Genomic DNA, 17,789 nt, shown 5'->3' on the forward strand with positions numbered 1-17,789 from the left:
TACTAAAGTAAGTTCCTATGAACTAAAGAACGTTTAACACTCAAATTGGTAAATAACAGAATATTTAAAATATTTCTTATAATTAACTATTGAAAACTCCTGTGTACAGCTCTTCCTATTTTTCACCCATCAGTGTATGATAGCAACCATATAGCTCAAACCAAACGAAATAAGTTATAGGACAACAACTTATAAGTTCAGTAAAAAAAAAAAAGTAAAAACACAGTTTATGCTGCAAGACTTAACTATCATTGTGTTTAGAAAGGGAAACATGTTTTTGTTAAGACAATGAATTAAGCTAACAGAGAAGCTAAATGTGGCCCATGACCCATGAGCAATCTGATTTGAAGGGCTAGCTACATTTAAATGTATTATCTGTGGTTTCCACTGAAGCAATGGTTAAAAATAAAACTATTAATTCAACAACTCAAGCACTCCGACAAACTGAAACACTCTCTGACTCGATCACATCATATAAAACCTCTGGTCTTCACTTTTTTGAGACAGTAACATTTTCCTCAGCCTCAGATGAACCAAGTCAATAAAACGTTTGTGATCCTGTCATAAAAAACAGATCACCAAGAAATGTTTATTTCAACACTGCCTCCAAAAATACAAAGACAGGAGATATGGAAAACCTTGTGTTTAAATGCTTTACATATGTTTTAATTCAAAGACTAAATGTTTTTTTTTTTTTTTTTAAGAATAGTAACTAGACCCCAAACATTCAAAAATGTGCACAATTACTTGAGGAAGCTGACAAAAATAAATACATACAATTTCACAATAAACATCCCGGTTGAGAGGGCAGTGGGAGAAGAATTATTTATAAAAAAAAGGTAAATCCATCACCGGTTTAAAAGACAATATAAATTACTAATGTTAAAGGAGGTTTAACACATGTCTATCACTCTACTAAATACAGAAAGTCATCATCTGTAAGATGAGTTCTGGCTTAAAACGAGTGTCATGTGGGAAAAGACGTACAAACTAAAGAAGGGGTACACAAACTACTCTTGCATTGTGAATCTGCCAATCGAAAACAAACCTAAATTAACTTAAATAAACCATAATAATTGTAATCAATCTTTTTAAATTTTTCTTAGCTTTAGGATGCATTTTTAACACTTTAAGAATCGCTTTACTGCACTATAATTACAGTGCTTTAAAAAGTACTCCAGCCTTTTCCCGTAACACTGGTTAAACTGGGTATACAGTAATTAGTCTTTTAAGGGTGATCATTTGAAACTGTTCTTTGACGTAAACGTGATTACACAACCTACAAACCGATGACACAAACTAAATATTATTCTAGTATTACACATTAAGTATTATTATGGTATTAACCCCTATCCAGTCAAAATGACATAGATACTTTATAGTATAGTACTATTTAAACTGCTCATGCTCTGCTGGGTTTATTTTTAAATATTTTAAAGAACTGACCAGGATCCCATCAAACCATGGAACCTCCTATAACTTGCTTTCAGTCTGACACAAGCGGGTCATCATGGGTTTAAATGTAATTTAGTGCTATAATTACACAGAAGAAAACACAAACGCAATCAACGTGGTGTTTAGTTCAGTGTGCTGGTAACTGTAATCTAATATAGATGGTACACAGTACATAGATAGCATGAGAACACTACGATGTCCAATAAGATAAGATCAATTCTAACAATTTCATTTTTATTTCCGGGCCAAAGAGGAAGAAAGTAAAAGGACTTAATAGTGTAATGACAGTGTGGTGGTGAGGGTTATAGGTTCCTCAAGTAAAAGTAAGCATTTAAAAACAGCACACTAACCACACAGTGGGTTAATGGATTTCAGCTCTACCAATCACCCTGCCCAAATTCTGACAATAACAGTCATGTAAAAAGCCCTACACCAACATAACGTCTGAGATGCAGCACGTCTGGATTACAGCCTAAGAATGCCTTTGGTGATTATTCAAATTATTCACATAATATCAGTCCAGAGGTGAATCTGTAGAATCTATTCATCCCCAGAAGAGGGGGGAAAAAAATGGAACAAAAAAAAAAAAGAAAATGGCCCAAAATTGCACCAGAGTACCTGCAATCTCCACTATGGTCACAAACAGTCTGTACCAAAGCTAAAGTCCTTGCAGTGCTCGGCAGTTACTACAGATGTTCACATTCTTATTGACCAAGAAGTCACACGTTGATGCCCGCTCCAGTATGACTGGTTCTTTAGCAGAAAATGGCCGTCTGGGGACAAGTCCCTGGCACACAACATACTTCTCTAGTCCCAAAAGCAGATTGACCACCTCAGTCACAGAGGTTAAGCGTGCCGGGTAGCTGTCATACAGAGGGTGAGTGGGAAGAAGCGGCTGCTTTTGGACTGTGACCTGATAGCAGAAGCCTGGATCGATTAGCACCGTGGTGTCAGTCATGCTGGACTGTTTGGAACACTGGATGAGCTGCAGCTGCGGGCCTTCCACCATTATGGCATACCATAGGATTGGCAGAACAGAGGTACGCAAAGAGTGTAGCAGTTTCATTAGCTGACTTTCTCCATCAACACCACTGCCTGCTGAGTTATCAGCCAAACTGAAGATCTGTGTGATCTGCAGACAACAAGAGAAAGAAAAGAAGGTTTAACTATGGGTCCACAGAGAAGTAGCATTGAACTCTTAGCAGGACGCTTACCAATGGCAACTCCTCCTCATCATCATCGTCGTCTTCCTCCTCCTCCTCTTCAGCATGTTTTTGAACAACTCTGCCTGCATGTGATCTCTCTGCATCCCATTTGCTTTGCTGGTCCTGAAACTCCTGGTGGTGGGAAATCACAAGCTAATTAACTAGAACCATTTGAAAAAAAACACTATCCATGTACAATTACAAATATCAAATCATGTATATACTAAGTAGAAATTGTATTTGAAGAGGTGGAAAATCCCTGGGTGCCTAAGTCAATTGCCTGAGTTGAACTGAGCTGCGTTCCACTTGCTGAAGACCAAAGTGAACACTTGAGGAACCTCATTACAATCTGAAGGCAGCTGCAGTTTTTATTATTAATATGTACTGCACAACTGTTTCAGTCTGCTTATCAAGCTTGATGTCGTAGCAGTTATTGCAGTGACAGAGGAGCAATAAACACTGATCGACAACTCTGGCAATCTCTCTTTTATGAACAGTGATCTTTTTGTGCTAATGGACACTGTTACTTTCAAGTTGACTTGGACATGGAGGTGAAGTGGGACAGACTGGAAAACAGTGACAGACGTGTGACAGTCATCAGAATGGAAAGAAAATGAAGAGCGGAGAAGATCAAGATTTTGTTGGCCGCTGTGCACAAAGCTAGTTGGGGCCTCATCAGTCTCCAGGGTTTAGGATTGAACAAGGACTTTCAAAGTAGTCTTTGGTTTAAAAAAAAAAAAAAAAAAAAAAGGCTTCTCTTTTCTGCTTAATTTCATTATCTTCAAACTGATTGTTTTAGCCTCATCAACATTCAAGACATTAAATGTGACATAAATGCTAAAAACATTATTTGAGCTCTATCGGTATTTGCAGCAGACCGTAGAATGTGAAGCTGAATTCCACAGCTGTCGCTGCCAATAACACACACACTGCAGTTTAGTCTGTGCAAAAAAAAAAAAAAAAAAAACAGGGAGACGCATGGTGAGCACCACTTAACCTCCCAAACCACACCGGCACACCCTGTGACACACCCATGGAGTAGATGCTCTGAAAACAAGCTGAAGCTAACGTTGTTCACATGTGCAGAAATGTATTTAAATTGCATCAGCAGACAGCTTTAATAAGAAATGGGAACAAGCTGATATATGACATATATGATACAATGAGACAATGGGGAATGATCAGCATTTAAAGTGAAGAATAGAGGAGAAAAGATATGTCAAAGATGGAAATGTGCCAAATCCCCTACTCCTTGGCGAGGCTAAAAATACGCAGTGACTGATGGCAACAATATCAGTAATATGTCTTGTAGCATCAGATATTTCCATCTGGTCAAGTGAAAGGCAAAACTACTACAAAACACGAAAATGAAGGACAGCCAAGATGAGAAGGGTGACAAGTAGAGAGCAAACAGCTTGGCAGCGACATGCTTCTCTTTTGAGGAGACCCAATTAACTTCAGTGGATGGCCTGGTGCCAAGTGATTAATACATGCACCATATAATTGCAGTATGTCCAGTTGTAGCATGTCATACCATTCTCCCTATATCTCCTGTCTCCATCTACACCGTCAAACTATTCTATAAAGGAAACAAAGCTGCATATACTTTTTAACAGTCACGTAAGACAGCAGAAATTACAAGCATGCAAAAATATACATGGATATGCCTGAATCAAACCCTTACAGGTGCAGACCGTGTATGCTTATACTGGTTTAAAAAAAAACCCTGGAAAAACAGAGTTGGATCCAGGCCTGGATTCATTGAACAGAACAGTAGCCACCAGCCAAAGAACAGCATGACTACAGATATATAAAGAAATGGACAGGACAAGCACTTTTTAAGCGAAGTGTAAACAGAAGGCCGTGATGGATTGTGATCAGTCAGATCTTTTGCTGTTAAGCACTGGGCAGCAAATATTGCCACACAGCCAGCTAGAAAAGTGCAACAATTTACAACAAAGCTATGGGACGTCTCAATGCTTATACTAAAATACAGACCCACTACTACGACTCACAACAAATGACAGATTTTTGACTGATGGAGGAAGAAAAACAGCAATGTTACAATAACTAGTGAAGGAAGAATTTCAACTTACTAGTTGAGAGTTGTTATAGTTGCCGATGTGAGGGACTCTATCAGACAGCCCATTCCGCTGTATGAAATCTGAATGATTCAACTAAAAAAAAAAAAAAAAAAAAAGAATGAGACCTTCTGTTTGGTTTATAGAGTTAAACGTCAAAAATGTGTCGATAAGAATCTACTTTCAAACCTGCATAGATGATTGGTAATTTCTCATGTTCAGCTCATAGGAGTGTTTGCTACCAGTGGCCGGTTCAGAGCTCCAGTTCATCTAAACACAGTCAAACATAATTATTACATTTGTCTAAGCTAATTATTGAATGTAAAGAAGTCAACGAGCAAAGACAAAGCATTAAAAAAAACGTAAACATTTCTGATGCCAACATCAAAGTCATCGAGCACTTACTGCTTGTAAGTTGCTGTCATCGTCCTCATTGTCGGTAAAATCCATGCCACCTTGTGGGCCTTTGTTTTTCTTTAGATTTGACTTGCGACTGTAGGTGTAGTGAGGTCTTGGTCTACCTGGCAGCCCAGGGCCATCTGTCCCGTATTCACCTTGTCCTACCTGGAAGGGCAGCAAGTGTCTCTGTCGGATGTAAGCACAGGAATATTTCAAATCAACACCATGACATCACTTCAGGAAAGAACTGACTATAAAAAAAGAAGAGAAAACTAGTGGGGCCTTACCATTGCTTGTCTCTGACACTGCCGTAAACGGCACTTCTGCCTCTTCTTGTTGCTGCCTCCGAACTTGGGTTTGTCTATACAGAAGTCACACGTGCCACAGTCTTTCCTGCAGAGGCAGGCTTTGCATTCACCACAGGCGCGTCGCTTCCGCTTCTTATGCCACTTTGGACAAGAATATTAAAATATTATACAAATGTTAAGTGAAATCGAGCGAACAAATGAGCAATAATTCCAGATATTTGGTAACTAGACACTTATTTTATTATTATTATTGTTTTTCTGGACATTGTATTAACATTTACACTACATCTGGGTGGAAACTTAGCATTGTAGGTTTAATATTAGTAGTAGTAGTATACTACTACACAATAGTGGTGTGAGGACTGGTTGATTGTATAAGTGCCACTGAAACATCCCCGTAAATGTGATTGAAGGCCATGTCAGTTTCAAATGATTGAAAAGCACACAGAGACTGTATTTAATGAAAAGGCGATGGTGTTTTAATGTTATTAAAATCAACTCTGAAAATGGTGAAGAAGAGTTGGGTTGGAAGTAAATGAATGTGACCCAATTTGAAAGTTGGTAATAGACTGAAATTGCAGAGAATAGTAGATGCAGGAAAGCCTCAGATCCAACCAGGTGAGAAATATAATTTTGAGTTCTTAAGGCCTAAGGTATGTGTATCAAGACAAGAAATGTGTATCAATTCCTTCTCGCCAAATGCACTCAGAATGATAACTAATCTCTATTTATCTTTTAACCTTGTCTAAAACCAGCCTGGAATAATTCTGATGTGTTTGGTCAATATTGACTACTATTTATACAGAAACTGTATCATTAATCACTGTGAAGGCATGTACAGAAGCCGGGAAAGACCAGAAATGCAGTTAGTTTTTCTATGATCTTTGATCTGAGGAAAACGGGCGTGCTCTTCTCCTCCTCTGAAGCAATCAAGATATATCAGTGCTATTGATAAAGTCAGTCTTAACATGGTATTGTGTGATGCTATAGTTGACTGATGAAATCTTCCACCATAATCATAGTGTCTACCTAGCCCTCAAAACAAGCCAAAACCTAACCACTTGCACACATGCACATACATCATAGGTGCATGGTGATATTTAAATAGATAGCAATACACCTCTGGTTGCAGCTTGTTAACAGAGGTTTTCAGCTCCTGTAGGAGATCCTGGCACTTATGTTGATGTTGACAAATTATCTTGTTAAAATGAGAAAACTGTTTTTTCTCTCAACATCATGAAAGTTAACAAGTGATTTTGTGAAAACTACATAAAATATCTTCCAGATAGTTGAAGAAAAAAAAAATTTACATCATCGTCGTCGTCAGTTGACAAGTCTTCGTCATCATCAAGATCCACATTGACTGAGAAATTCTCTGTGTCACTGCTTTTCAGACTTGGGTGCTGTGTCAACAAAACATTATCAGTAAGAAAGGGCAGAAAGGCGAAATAATAGTATCAAATAAGATAAATACAGGTGTTATTAGTAGTTAAATTAAAAGTTACCTGTGAGTCTGTAACTTCACTCTGTAATATAAAATAGGTGTTGTTAGAACTTATGACTTTTTCAGTATTGATTAGTGTCCACAAGACCCACAGAATTCTGACAACAACTTTGCAGATTTGGAAAAGAAGGTGCTGCTTGTAAAAGTCAGAATGTCGTTGCATCGTCACCCCACTCCATGTGTGTGACTGTTGTATTCCCAAAATTACTTTTACTCTCTCTGCTCTGCACTGTACTGTACTTAGCATGTCAGGAGCCATATGTCCTGGTATTTTATGCTTGCTGAATTCCCAACAAGTCCACCATAATATGTTCACTTTTGGTAATAACTGCAGACACATCTTTAATCAAGGAAAATAAATGTTTAGGTTTTGATGAATTTTTACAAGTGTTTATTACCTGGAAGCTCATGCAAGTGTCATCAAATGTTTCAGGAATGTCATTGTAAGGCTTCTGCTGCACGAAGGCTCCACTTCCTGGGCCCTGAAGAAGCACAGAAAGACAAAAAATAAAGCTATGAATGTAAAGGTAACACAACAAAACAAAAACCATTCAATGATAGAACGGCAGTTGTCTGTGTACCTTGCGGATAGGACATATACATTTGCGTTTCCGGCACAGACGTTTTCGGGACTCAGGGCTCTGCAGTCCATGCTTACAGTTGGCACACTGCCCACAATTAACTGTGTTGTGGCATCCGACACACTGCCCACATGGGATCCACTTTAGGTGACATGAACGAGAATAGATGATTCAATGTCCAGGCAGTTTCAAAAAGCTAATTTCCTTCTATAAATGAAAGACACTTTCTGTGAGAATTTCAAATCCATAATTTATTGCTTTATTACGGATGTTGGGGGTGTAACATTTCTGAAATCTAGGTAGATACCAAACGTTTCTGCCGTGGTTCGGGAAGATAGGACAATGACATCCCTCCTCACACATATTAATAGCAGCATCCTGATGTCCAAAAATTTAATACACTATCCCAGAAATCTGATATCAGCATAGCAATCTGTTAGAAGCAGCTTGAGTGAGACATTTAAGGACATTACAGGTCATCTGTGCTCTGAGGTATTCACACTGCAGAGTGTAGGGTATCTGTGTAGAAGAGCAAATTGTAGATTTGCAGAACTGTCACACATCTAAATAATGTTTCCTGTCATGTTTGACTAGTTAAAGTGGATAAAATATTGCTAACGAACAATTACCTTTCTGAAACGAATCATGGGATGCTCTTTTGTCTTTGAAGCTGTGAGATTCAAAAAGAAAAAATTAGCACAGGATGAGTCATGTAAATGACTTTGTCCTTTTGTTTTTGGTGCTATTGCATGAAATCATTAAAAGGCTCATAAACTGACGTACCCCAACAGGTGGGACAGCAGGGCCTCTTCCTTTGTTTGTCGTACCATGTGCCTGTGAAGGAAATACCACATCGAGCACAGACCCTGCAGAGAAATATGATAACACACAACTACCTGTATGAACAACACAGCGCAATGAAACCTTTATAATCAAATTAAAACTTTATAGAGTCTTGTTAGCTGCAGTAGTTGTAATGGACTCACAGAGTGCTGTCCTCCGTCCCGATTTCTCCTTTTATGGAGCGGAGTGGACGTGGTTTGGATAAAGAGGGAAGAGGAAGCTTAATTTTATCAGCTGGATCCTCATGTTGGGTGAGTTCGTTAGTTGTTCCCATTGTACTGGATGAGGAGATGTTGATTGTCTGATTGGAGTGGATGTTTTTGGGCGCTGCATTGGGGGTGAGCCTGTGGTGGGAGTCAGGAGTGTCTGCTCCCTCTCCTCTCTCGACGAAGCTGGACTCTGACGACGACCGCTCCCGGACCTTTTTCTACCAGATAAGAAAGTGAGGAGAACTCCCTGCAGCACATACACACTTGGTTCAAAGGTTCTAATAAGTAAGAAGAGGTGATTACCTTCACTCTGCTCCAAACTCTTGTGGGCGTAGCCTCACCATCGTAGAACTTTCCCGTCTTGTAATCAAAGTTTGACAAGTCAAGAACTCCCTCCAGCATCGAAATCAATTCTACTCTGCTTCTCACTCGATCGCCCTGCGGACTATGAAGGAGGAAAACAACCTCAAAGTGACAAACTACACCAAAAAGCTACATAATGTCATTATCCAATTACGTACCTCTGCTTCAAATTCTAATAGTAGTTAGAAAATAGCATTATTACGTATTCTTTAATTATAATTATAACAATTGTTTAATTAAAAAAATAAACTGCCTTCCAGACTCTTGGTGATGCTGTGAGACTGTTTGCATCAATTTATTATGCAGAAAGAGCATCTCAGTCTCAGTTTAAAACTGTAAATATATAGAGTTTGGAATATATATCATCACCTCTTTATTGTTAGAGAGCATTTGAGCAGTTAATTCTTTACAAGGCTAAGTGTTTATTACTGAGGCCATAGTTAAATTCCCTGTACTAGATATCATGGAATATAGTCTAGTACAAACACAGAAATTACTGGCATCATAAATGTAGATTTCATGGCAGAACTGTTGTATTGGAATGCATTACAATGCATGTGTACCTAGTACAGAGTTTACAAAAACATTTTTTTTACACAGACACACCGGACAGCAATTACCTCAGGTAATATACATCCTTCTGGCCAATGCTGCTACCTGAGCGCCGAACAACTTCTTTGCGTTTCCATCCCTCTCCTAGTAATGGCCATTCAACCCAGCCCTCATCAGGGTGTGATCTCTTACGGCGGGGAGCGTGGAAACTGAATTTAAAAGAGGAGATGGGAATTATACATCTTAGAAGTCTTTCACTTGGAAACAGTGCACAGGAAGCGATCTGTTAAAATGTTAATATCAGAGGGTTCTACAAGTAATAGTAAGACGGTTGATGTGCGGTTGGTAGTAATATTAGTACTTGATAAATACAGCCACTGGCTTGCAGATGCCAACAAAATTAGGACTTTAATCCAAGCATAATGCTGTTCATAACAGTACAAAGCTCTGCAGCCTGTTAGATAAAAACCTGTGTGACAGTATACTGTAATATTACAACATGAAGTCAGAGTTAAAGAACATTATTCAACCCACTGATGTATCTTTTTGAAGGCTTTCTCGCTGCCGGCCACGCTTTCACTCCTTTCACTTTCTCCTGCAAGGCTTTCTTCTTCTGGATCATTCCTACCAACACTATTAGCATCATCATCATCCTCAAGAGGCTCAAACCAGTCAACAGGAGGCTCACCGCCAGTGGCCTTTGCTTCTCCAGGGGTTTCCTCCTCCAGTCCTGAGCTCGGGTTATCCTCAAGTTTTTCTGAGGGTGCTACCTCAGATGTGTTTTGTGCTTCGCTGTTTTCCTTCTCTGTGCTCTGTCCCTCATCTTCCTCCACGGGCTCCCTGCCAGAGTCCAGTCCCTCAAGTGGTTCTTCGTTCATTGATGCACCAATTTTGGGTTACACACGGTCCAAACTGTTGTCCTGGAGACAAATAGGATAACCTCTACAGTCGATCTTGCATCCCATTTAAAGTGCTTTCCTTCTGGTTGTGCATGTAGCCATTTGGGTCTGACAGACAGGGAAACCGTCAGGACGGATGACAGGTGCTCAGTGTTTCATGATAGAACCTGGGAAAAGAGGATATTGTTGATAAACGGATTAAATAAGCCCTACAATTTGCACTTAACGTTTCCCTGATTGCTACAGCAACGCTAGCTTGAACAGCAGGGTGCTCAAACATCTTATACTCGATAATTAAACGGACAGGCAGTCACGCAGCATTTTACTATGCAGACTAACTAACAATTAATGTGTCCACCTTAAGTAAGTGGTGGCTTCCACAAATTTATAGCCGATTACATGTTTAGTCTATCTGCGGTTATTGAGCTAGCACTGGGATGTAGCACATAACAGCCAGCAAGCACGTTAGCAACACTAAGTTAGCTGAGCTATACTCGTGAAAGTGTTCTGATTTGATATTGCTGGCGATTATTTCCTAACGCATAATTTAGCGATACAGCATACATTACCACTGATACCGGTACAACTTAACGTTACAGTAGAAAATGTGGAGCAAACATCACTACAAGTGGAAAAGAGTAGCTTTAGCCGGTTAGCTATAGCGCTTCTCCTATGAGATTTCTATCCTCACGTAGCTACATTAGGAGATGCTTCCTCTAAGTTGAGACGTGTGTATCTTGAACACTTAAAAAATGTTTACGTTCATCTAACTGGACCAAACACACACACACACACACACATACCTTTAGAGAAATATTACCCTTATGACCATTGGCACCCTGCTCACAACGATCACCACTCTGCATTAGTAGTAAGACTAACGTAGCTAGCTACCAAAAAACTAGCAACGGGATCTACGGTAACGGTCGCATCGCCAAAGATGCAAATCCGTCTGGACCTTTGGAGAAAAACCCTGACCCCAACAACACGAAACTGTACACACCGCAGACTTTCCATCAACAAAGCAGCTGCAGTTTTAGAATTATAGTGAGAATCATAATGCAACATATGTTTTGTTATAACCACATTTCATTTGCTCCCAATTTAGATCAATACTGCTGCCAAGTAGCGTTATGTCAATAAGCCATTTTAGCTAGGTTTCAGCTAGCATAAATAGAGAATGTAGTATTTTCATTACACAACCACTAAATGACATATTATTGAATTTTACTCGTTATTTGTTTATTTTTATTCGTGGGTGTTAGTTCAATATTAGCTACTCTCTTTGTATAAAGTAAAAGAACAACTACGGATAGCAAAAATACTAAAGTGACCTATCTTGACGCACCTGTCTTCTCTTTGGCTTGACGTGGGGCTCTTCTCATTTAAATGCTGCATTCACGGCTTTTCAAACATTTTCAATGTTGTTTACTGTCATTTAAATCCTATATTGTCACGTAGAGAGTAAAACGAGACAACGCTCCTCTGGGACTAGAAAAACAATTACACAAAAAAACTATATAACTGTCAAAAAACAGAAGAGACCTGACAGCATGAAGTGCACAGGTGCATGCAGAAACAATGCAATACACAGGACATAAACAGTGGAGCGACGACCAGTAATGTGCAATAAACTAAAAAAGTAACTACTACATCAAGTGACTAAACGCATTGATAATTCTGATTACAGAAATAAATACGTTTTATTGATGGTCAGTGTGTGTGAGATCATTCACCATGCTGGTGGCTTCGCGGATGCTCCGACGATGCCCTCAGCTGTTCTATGCCACGGTGATGCAGCTGTTCTGGGTGCACACCGAGGGAGTTTCTGATGATCTCCACAGAGGAGCAGTAGATGTAAGAGCACTAAAAGCATGTGTCACCCTGAGATTGTTTTTACAGTGTTGTAAATATTTCTTTGGTACCATCATCTACTAACACAACGCGCGTATCACAGGCTGTCTGTCTCTATAACCACTACTGAATATGAATCCTCAAAGCGAGTTATAATTATAGACTGGTTTGGGAGGGACACTTGAAGGCAGCAGCACTTAATGAAATGAAAAACTGGAAACCTTTTACTAAAAACAAGGCTTAAATTGTTTTTTATTTGCTGCAGAAAAACGAGTCAGCCAAATGCTATTAACTTATATATTAACATTCAACGTTATTCAGCCAATTAACAAATATAGATATAACCTTTTGTGCTTTGGTTGTTCAACAGTGTAAACGTTTGGGTTTGGGACAACTCAAGGTCACAACTGTAACATTAACACACATATAAGTCCTTTTGTGACAGTGTGTACCCTTAAATATGTACTACTCTATGTTAAGTATAGCTTCATGGCTTTGTTGCAATATAATAAGCTGCAATAGTTAAAATAACCAAGCTGTTATTTGTGCATTTTTATTAATAATAATTAATAACAAGACATTCCTCTCTCTCTCTCCCTCTCTCTCACACACACACACACATACACACACACACACACACACCTCACCTGGAATAATCTTAATGCATTTATTCAGGCTGAGCATTAAAAAAAAAACAGCAGTTTTTAATCAGCAATAGCTCATCTACCACTCAGGAAAAATAGATTTCATCAATTTATCATTTAACGCTAGTTATGACACAAACGTTTTAAAATATTTATCTAATTAGGCAACCAGTTTTCATTTCAGTGGTAGATCTGTAAGTTTAAACCTTTAAACGCTCTCATTATGTACAGTGATCCACAGGTGCAGACAAGGCAGTCTACCTATCCTTGTTGCTACGTAGATCGGTCGTCACGGGGTCGTGCTGAATCGTTTGGTGCAACATCAGAGCCAGCAGACCGGCTCTGTTAGTCATAGCAGTCCTGACATTACGCTCCTGTTCAAATAGCTCGTCCAACTTGTACCACTGTACAGGCAGGAGAAAAAACAAAACAAAACATGTTAATAGTGAAGAGAAGGGGTCTTATGCGAGTTTAGAAATTCAGCTCCTGAGCTTTCTCTTCCACTTCTGCAAACAAAATTTGACACGTACCACCCTGACACGCTCCAAGTCCACCTCTGCTCTCCTGAGCTTTTCCCAGTTGTAATGCTTGTTGCATTTCCTTTTTGAGACCCTGCAATATTCTCCAGTCAGCTCAAACACGTTCTTCACCAGAGGACATCCGCACACCTCATCCACTGGGACCTGGACTCCAGAAGTGTGAAAAACAGCAAAGAAGATTCTTTATTTTATGAATTGTGGAAATTATATTGAAAGTTTGTTGGCTGAAAGTGTCCACTGACCTTGGGATCTCTGGAATGTTCTGGACACAGAACCTGAAGCCTCTTACAATACGTTTTGCTTTGAGGATTGTAAACATCACAGAAGAGCCTAGTTGCTCTGTGGGGGGAAAAAAAAGAATTACTAAAAAATCAAATCTAGAGAAAACTACTATAGGATTTAGTTGTGTTTGTTTTCTTACCCTTCAATTCTTGTAGGGTACATGGACCCAAATGATGTCTGGCTCTCATACTGTTGAGATAATGATGAGACAATATGCTTTAGTTGGTGTATTCATCTAATCTCTAGAGGAAGGAAAACGAAATGTAATAATAATCACCTTTGCATAACATCGCTCCATATGCCTCAGTGCCACTTTTGGATTGACAGGATGACTGCAGGAAACACAGAAAATCTGCAGGTCTGTGTCCTCGCTATCGCCTTCATTCACCTGCATCGGGAGCCAAAACATTTCATCACAAAGTGTTTAGAGTAACAAAGAATAAACTTTGGCCTACGAAGCTCTTACAGCAGAACAAGCTGCACAGCAAACGTGCGCAAGTTCCTGCAAGCTCACCTCCTCATCCTGTTGAACCGCCTGCTGTTTGGCTTTGGCGATGATGCCCTCCAGTTCGTGGAAGCGCCGCTCCATCTCTGTGAGTCGCAGCCGAGCGTTCTGCTGCTCGCGGCGGATGCGCTCCAGCTGCTTCTTTCCGTGTTCCTCTGCAATGCAGGGACTCTGCTGCCACTGCTGGATACGCTGGGGGAGGATCTCATATATCCGGCTGTGGATCAAAATGTCAAATGATGAATGCAGTTTACTGCTCAAAAGTCAAAAGCATAAGAATTTTCCTTTTATGATTTTAATTATAGTAGATGAGAAGAAAATCTGTGGAAATACTATACATGGGACACATGACCACAGATTAAAAAAAAATGTAAAAATATTGATGCCCAGCTCAACCACAGCTTTGTTTGTTTTAAGTAGGCAACTGGAATACTGTTTCTATCCTAATAAAAACACAATTAGGTATCAAAGGTTCTTACTTTGCAGCCAATTTCATGCCACAGTCCTCAGAGCAGTATTTGGAGTTGGATCTTGCTGCCTCCACACAGCCTGGACCCAGACACTGGCGGTGCCCTCCGGTGTCACGCAAATCTCCCTTCTCACTGTGTCTACTTCGGTCTTTGTGCTTCTGCTTCTGTTTGTGGCGACGGGACTCCTTCTAAATAGTTGAAATAAGAAACACGCATAGCAGAATAAATGTTAAGAACATTTAACTTCAAATAATATTGGCAGTTTGTGTGAAGAAACAAATCTTACTTTCTTTTCGAACTTCTTCTCTCTTCTCTTGACGTGCTTCACCTTCACAGCTTTCTTGCGCATGACAGGACTGAAAAGTGGCTCATCGTCATCGTCACTAGCCCACATCTGGTTCAGGGGAGAAAAAAAAAAGTACTTACTCAAAATACTGCTGAGAAATGCTGCTGCTGAGGTTCATCTGGTTTTAACATGTCACATAGGTTGCTCTGCTACCATGTTGTCATCAAGTCCTGCAGCTTTGTACTTCTGGTAGAGATCTGCCTCGCTGTCGTAGTCCTCAGAGTACCGTCTCTGTCTGTGGTGGGAATTGTCCCTCCTTTCTCGCAATGAAAACTCCTCATCCTTTACACGCAGCATTTTCTGTACATAACAACAAGCAACATGTCACCTTCAACTGTAGCCAAAGGGGCTGCTCAATTACGGTGCTAATGGCTTTACGGACTAAAAAAAGAATGAGAAAAAAAAAAGATTCCAGACATGAATTATGCATCTGAACTTGAAAGGTAAGACGTAGAGAAGCAAACAAACAAAACCGGGTGAATTGACTTACCCTGGCTCGGACCTCACACTGCCGAAACCTGCACTTCTGTCTGATTTTGTTGGGGCCTCCAAACTTCTTCATGTCCTTACAGAAGTCGCACTGGGCACAGTCCTCAGTCCGCCTGCAGGGCTCACATTCCCCACACATTCGGACTGAACGCTTCACCTGAGGAAAATTCAACAACACACTGTATGAGCTATCAAAGAAGATATATGATTTTTACATTTTGTTTATCAACAAACACACAGTTGATAGTTTAGTGAGTACACCTACGTCTGACGCAGTAGAGTAACATAAAAAAAAGTGAATAGCAATATAGAACCACAAACTACATGTTCCAAATGAGCATACAGTTGAATCAACACCTTTAAAAAGTTTAGTTAAGAAAAACTGAACATTATCATCTTCAGAAAGGCAGCATTTATTGCATTTTTAACTAGCTGTACTAGTAAACTGTCAACATTAATGGCTCTGGCAATGTATACGCAAAATGCATGCTGTTTTCCACGTGACTACATGACTGCAAATTTGGAAAATCCTATTCTTTGATGCTCATTGCTGCCAAAGCCTAATATAATACATACAACTTACTTTTGATCCACGCCTCCTTTCACTCTTATAGTCAGGAGTACTCGGGGTGCTGTACTGTTTCTCAGATCTGTCAGGCTCAGATTCCTTGTCTCTGCTTTTCTTTGATCTGTACTTAACTTCCAGTGAGGAGTTTTGATCTAGTTACAGGGAGAATGTAAATAAACAAAGCAGCATTGATGCAAAGTTTGTAATACTGTATAGTTAATGTTAAGCATCACACTGCTATGTAAAAAATATAATTTATAATCACCTCTGCATTTTATGCAGTACCATTCCCGGATTGCCTTTGCCATCTTCTCAGTGATGTTAATGCAGTGCCCATGAAACCACTCATTGCAGTTATCGCAGCCACTGTTGTGTGTAAAAACAGCAGAAAATCATATGTGAGCATTGTAGCACCCAACATCTCTAACAGTGAGGGTGTGGCTGAAATCACAGCACTGGTGTGGTGATGAACTTACATCATGAAGCAGTTGATGTCTGGTTTCCGGCAGATACAGTAAAGAGGAGCATTCTCCCCCTCCATGCTGCTGGTTTCGGGGCCTGGTACAGGGTCGACATCAGACATCTCACTGTCCTGAAAAGCACAGTATACGTCACAAACAACATTAGAAGTCATGGGATTAATCGAAGACAAATAGCTTAACAGCTAGCCACTAAGCACGCAACTTTACTGAATAACTATGTTGAAATATACACATTGTTTCTACCTGGACATTGCATTGTAGTTCCTCACCATATCGAAGAACAGTTCAATTGTACTGTTTTCCCAATACGTATACATAATATCACACTAAGAGTAGTGAAAAGATAAACTCCGAGTAGCCCAATAAAAAAAGCTGCTTTGTTTACACACAAACCTAGTTTATGTGCTAACGTTAGCTCGAATAGTAGCTAGCTAGCATCCGGTGAACTGAACTGTGAACGTTTGCCAGTTAGCTTATTTTGCTGCACCCAATAAACTAAAACCTTTCTAAACAAATTTATATTCATGATTACTGGCTTTAAGAATAGAAATATTTAGCAACTTTAAACACAACTTAAGGAGGATCAGAATATGCCTCCGTCGATTGTAAGGCTACGGCAATGTAACGGCTAAAATAAATTGCTTAAATGATCCAAATGTTACGTTTTTCAGAAATGAAAGTGTCACAATTAAATACTTACCATTATGTTAGCTGTATAACGTATTGGAACCAGCCAGTAAATACAACAGAAAGCCGAGAAATACAACAAAAAAACAGTGAAAGTTATTAGCGCGTCGGCTAGCGTTATGCTAAGTTCACACGGACATAACGTCGTCGTTGTTCATTGGTCAGTGTTCTTCTTCTATGTTGAAAATTCCATCCAATGGCACACTATCGCCACCTGTCGTATTTGTTGCCGGTCACTGTCACTCAGGAGTACACAAAATTCCAAATAACACAGGTACAATATTCTTTATATTCTCTTATACATTCCCCACTTCCCTAAAAACTGACTATGTAAATATGATCTATTATTTGAATCAATATTGTGTGAATTTTATTGTTTACTATCCAGCACTGTTTGTATTTTTATTTCTTTTGGTCACATTTATGGAGAAAACACCAACACATGTGTTTTTTTATAGGCTTGCATGCTTGGGATAGATAAAACAGATCATAAAACCTATAAAACAGATCCTGACATATATATT

The 17,789-nt window shown here is 39.5% G+C and overlaps 2 protein-coding genes across 2 annotated transcripts; both read right to left on the reverse strand.

The window, feature by feature from the left end:
- Window positions 1–545: 545 nt before the first annotated feature.
- On the reverse strand, window positions 546–11,336 carry mbd1b (methyl-CpG binding domain protein 1b). The gene is made up of 17 exons (XM_026349182.1): window positions 11,203–11,336; window positions 10,035–10,566; window positions 9,569–9,709; window positions 8,889–9,030; window positions 8,520–8,803; window positions 8,317–8,399; window positions 8,163–8,203; window positions 7,534–7,674; window positions 7,351–7,434; window positions 6,954–6,974; window positions 6,759–6,851; window positions 5,428–5,589; window positions 5,147–5,326; window positions 4,931–5,011; window positions 4,757–4,837; window positions 2,670–2,792; window positions 546–2,587 (listed from the first exon to the last, which is right to left on the reverse strand). The coding sequence occupies exons 2-17, from the start codon at window positions 10,376–10,378 to the stop codon at window positions 2,114–2,116; spliced, it is 2,475 nt and encodes an 824-aa protein (XP_026204967.1). The 5' UTR covers window positions 10,379–10,566; window positions 11,203–11,336; the 3' UTR covers window positions 546–2,113.
- Window positions 11,337–12,901: 1,565 nt separating this feature from the next.
- cxxc1b (CXXC finger protein 1b) lies at window positions 12,902–17,424 on the reverse strand. Its single transcript, XM_026346573.1, has 14 exons — window positions 17,279–17,424; window positions 16,573–16,688; window positions 16,362–16,462; window positions 16,112–16,248; window positions 15,530–15,685; window positions 15,193–15,339; window positions 14,980–15,087; window positions 14,703–14,881; window positions 14,233–14,440; window positions 13,996–14,106; window positions 13,858–13,907; window positions 13,679–13,775; window positions 13,428–13,580; window positions 12,902–13,301 (listed from the first exon to the last, which is right to left on the reverse strand). Exons 1-14 carry the CDS (start codon window positions 17,279–17,281, stop codon window positions 13,155–13,157), a joined length of 1,713 nt encoding a protein of 570 aa, XP_026202358.1. The 5' UTR covers window positions 17,282–17,424; the 3' UTR covers window positions 12,902–13,154.
- Window positions 17,425–17,789: the final 365 nt, after the last annotated feature.

Source organism: Anabas testudineus, chromosome 5 (assembly GCF_900324465.2).
Source record: "Anabas testudineus chromosome 5, fAnaTes1.2, whole genome shotgun sequence".
In the NCBI taxonomy this organism is placed as follows: Eukaryota; Metazoa; Chordata; class Actinopteri; order Anabantiformes; family Anabantidae; genus Anabas; species Anabas testudineus.

Excerpts from the sequence above, each read along its gene's own strand:
- mbd1b (XM_026349182.1), bottom strand. The coding sequence starts at position 10,378 with ATGAACGAAGAACCACTTGAGGGACTGGACTCTGGCAGGGAGCCCGTG. Across the intron at positions 7,675-8,162 it reads CCATGATTCGTTTCAGAAAG|TGGATCCCATGTGGGCAGTG; the intron begins GTAATTGTTCGT and ends TGTCACCTAAAG. Across the intron at positions 6,975-7,350 it reads ACACTTGCATGAGCTTCCAG|AGTGAAGTTACAGACTCACA; the intron begins GTAATAAACACT and ends TTTATATTACAG.
- cxxc1b (XM_026346573.1), bottom strand. Across the intron at positions 16,463-16,572 it reads GACATCAACTGCTTCATGAT|TGGCTGCGATAACTGCAATG; the intron begins GTAAGTTCATCA and ends TACACACAACAG. Across the intron at positions 13,302-13,427 it reads ACTTGGAGCGTGTCAGGGTG|TGGTACAAGTTGGACGAGCT; the intron begins GTACGTGTCAAA and ends CTGCCTGTACAG.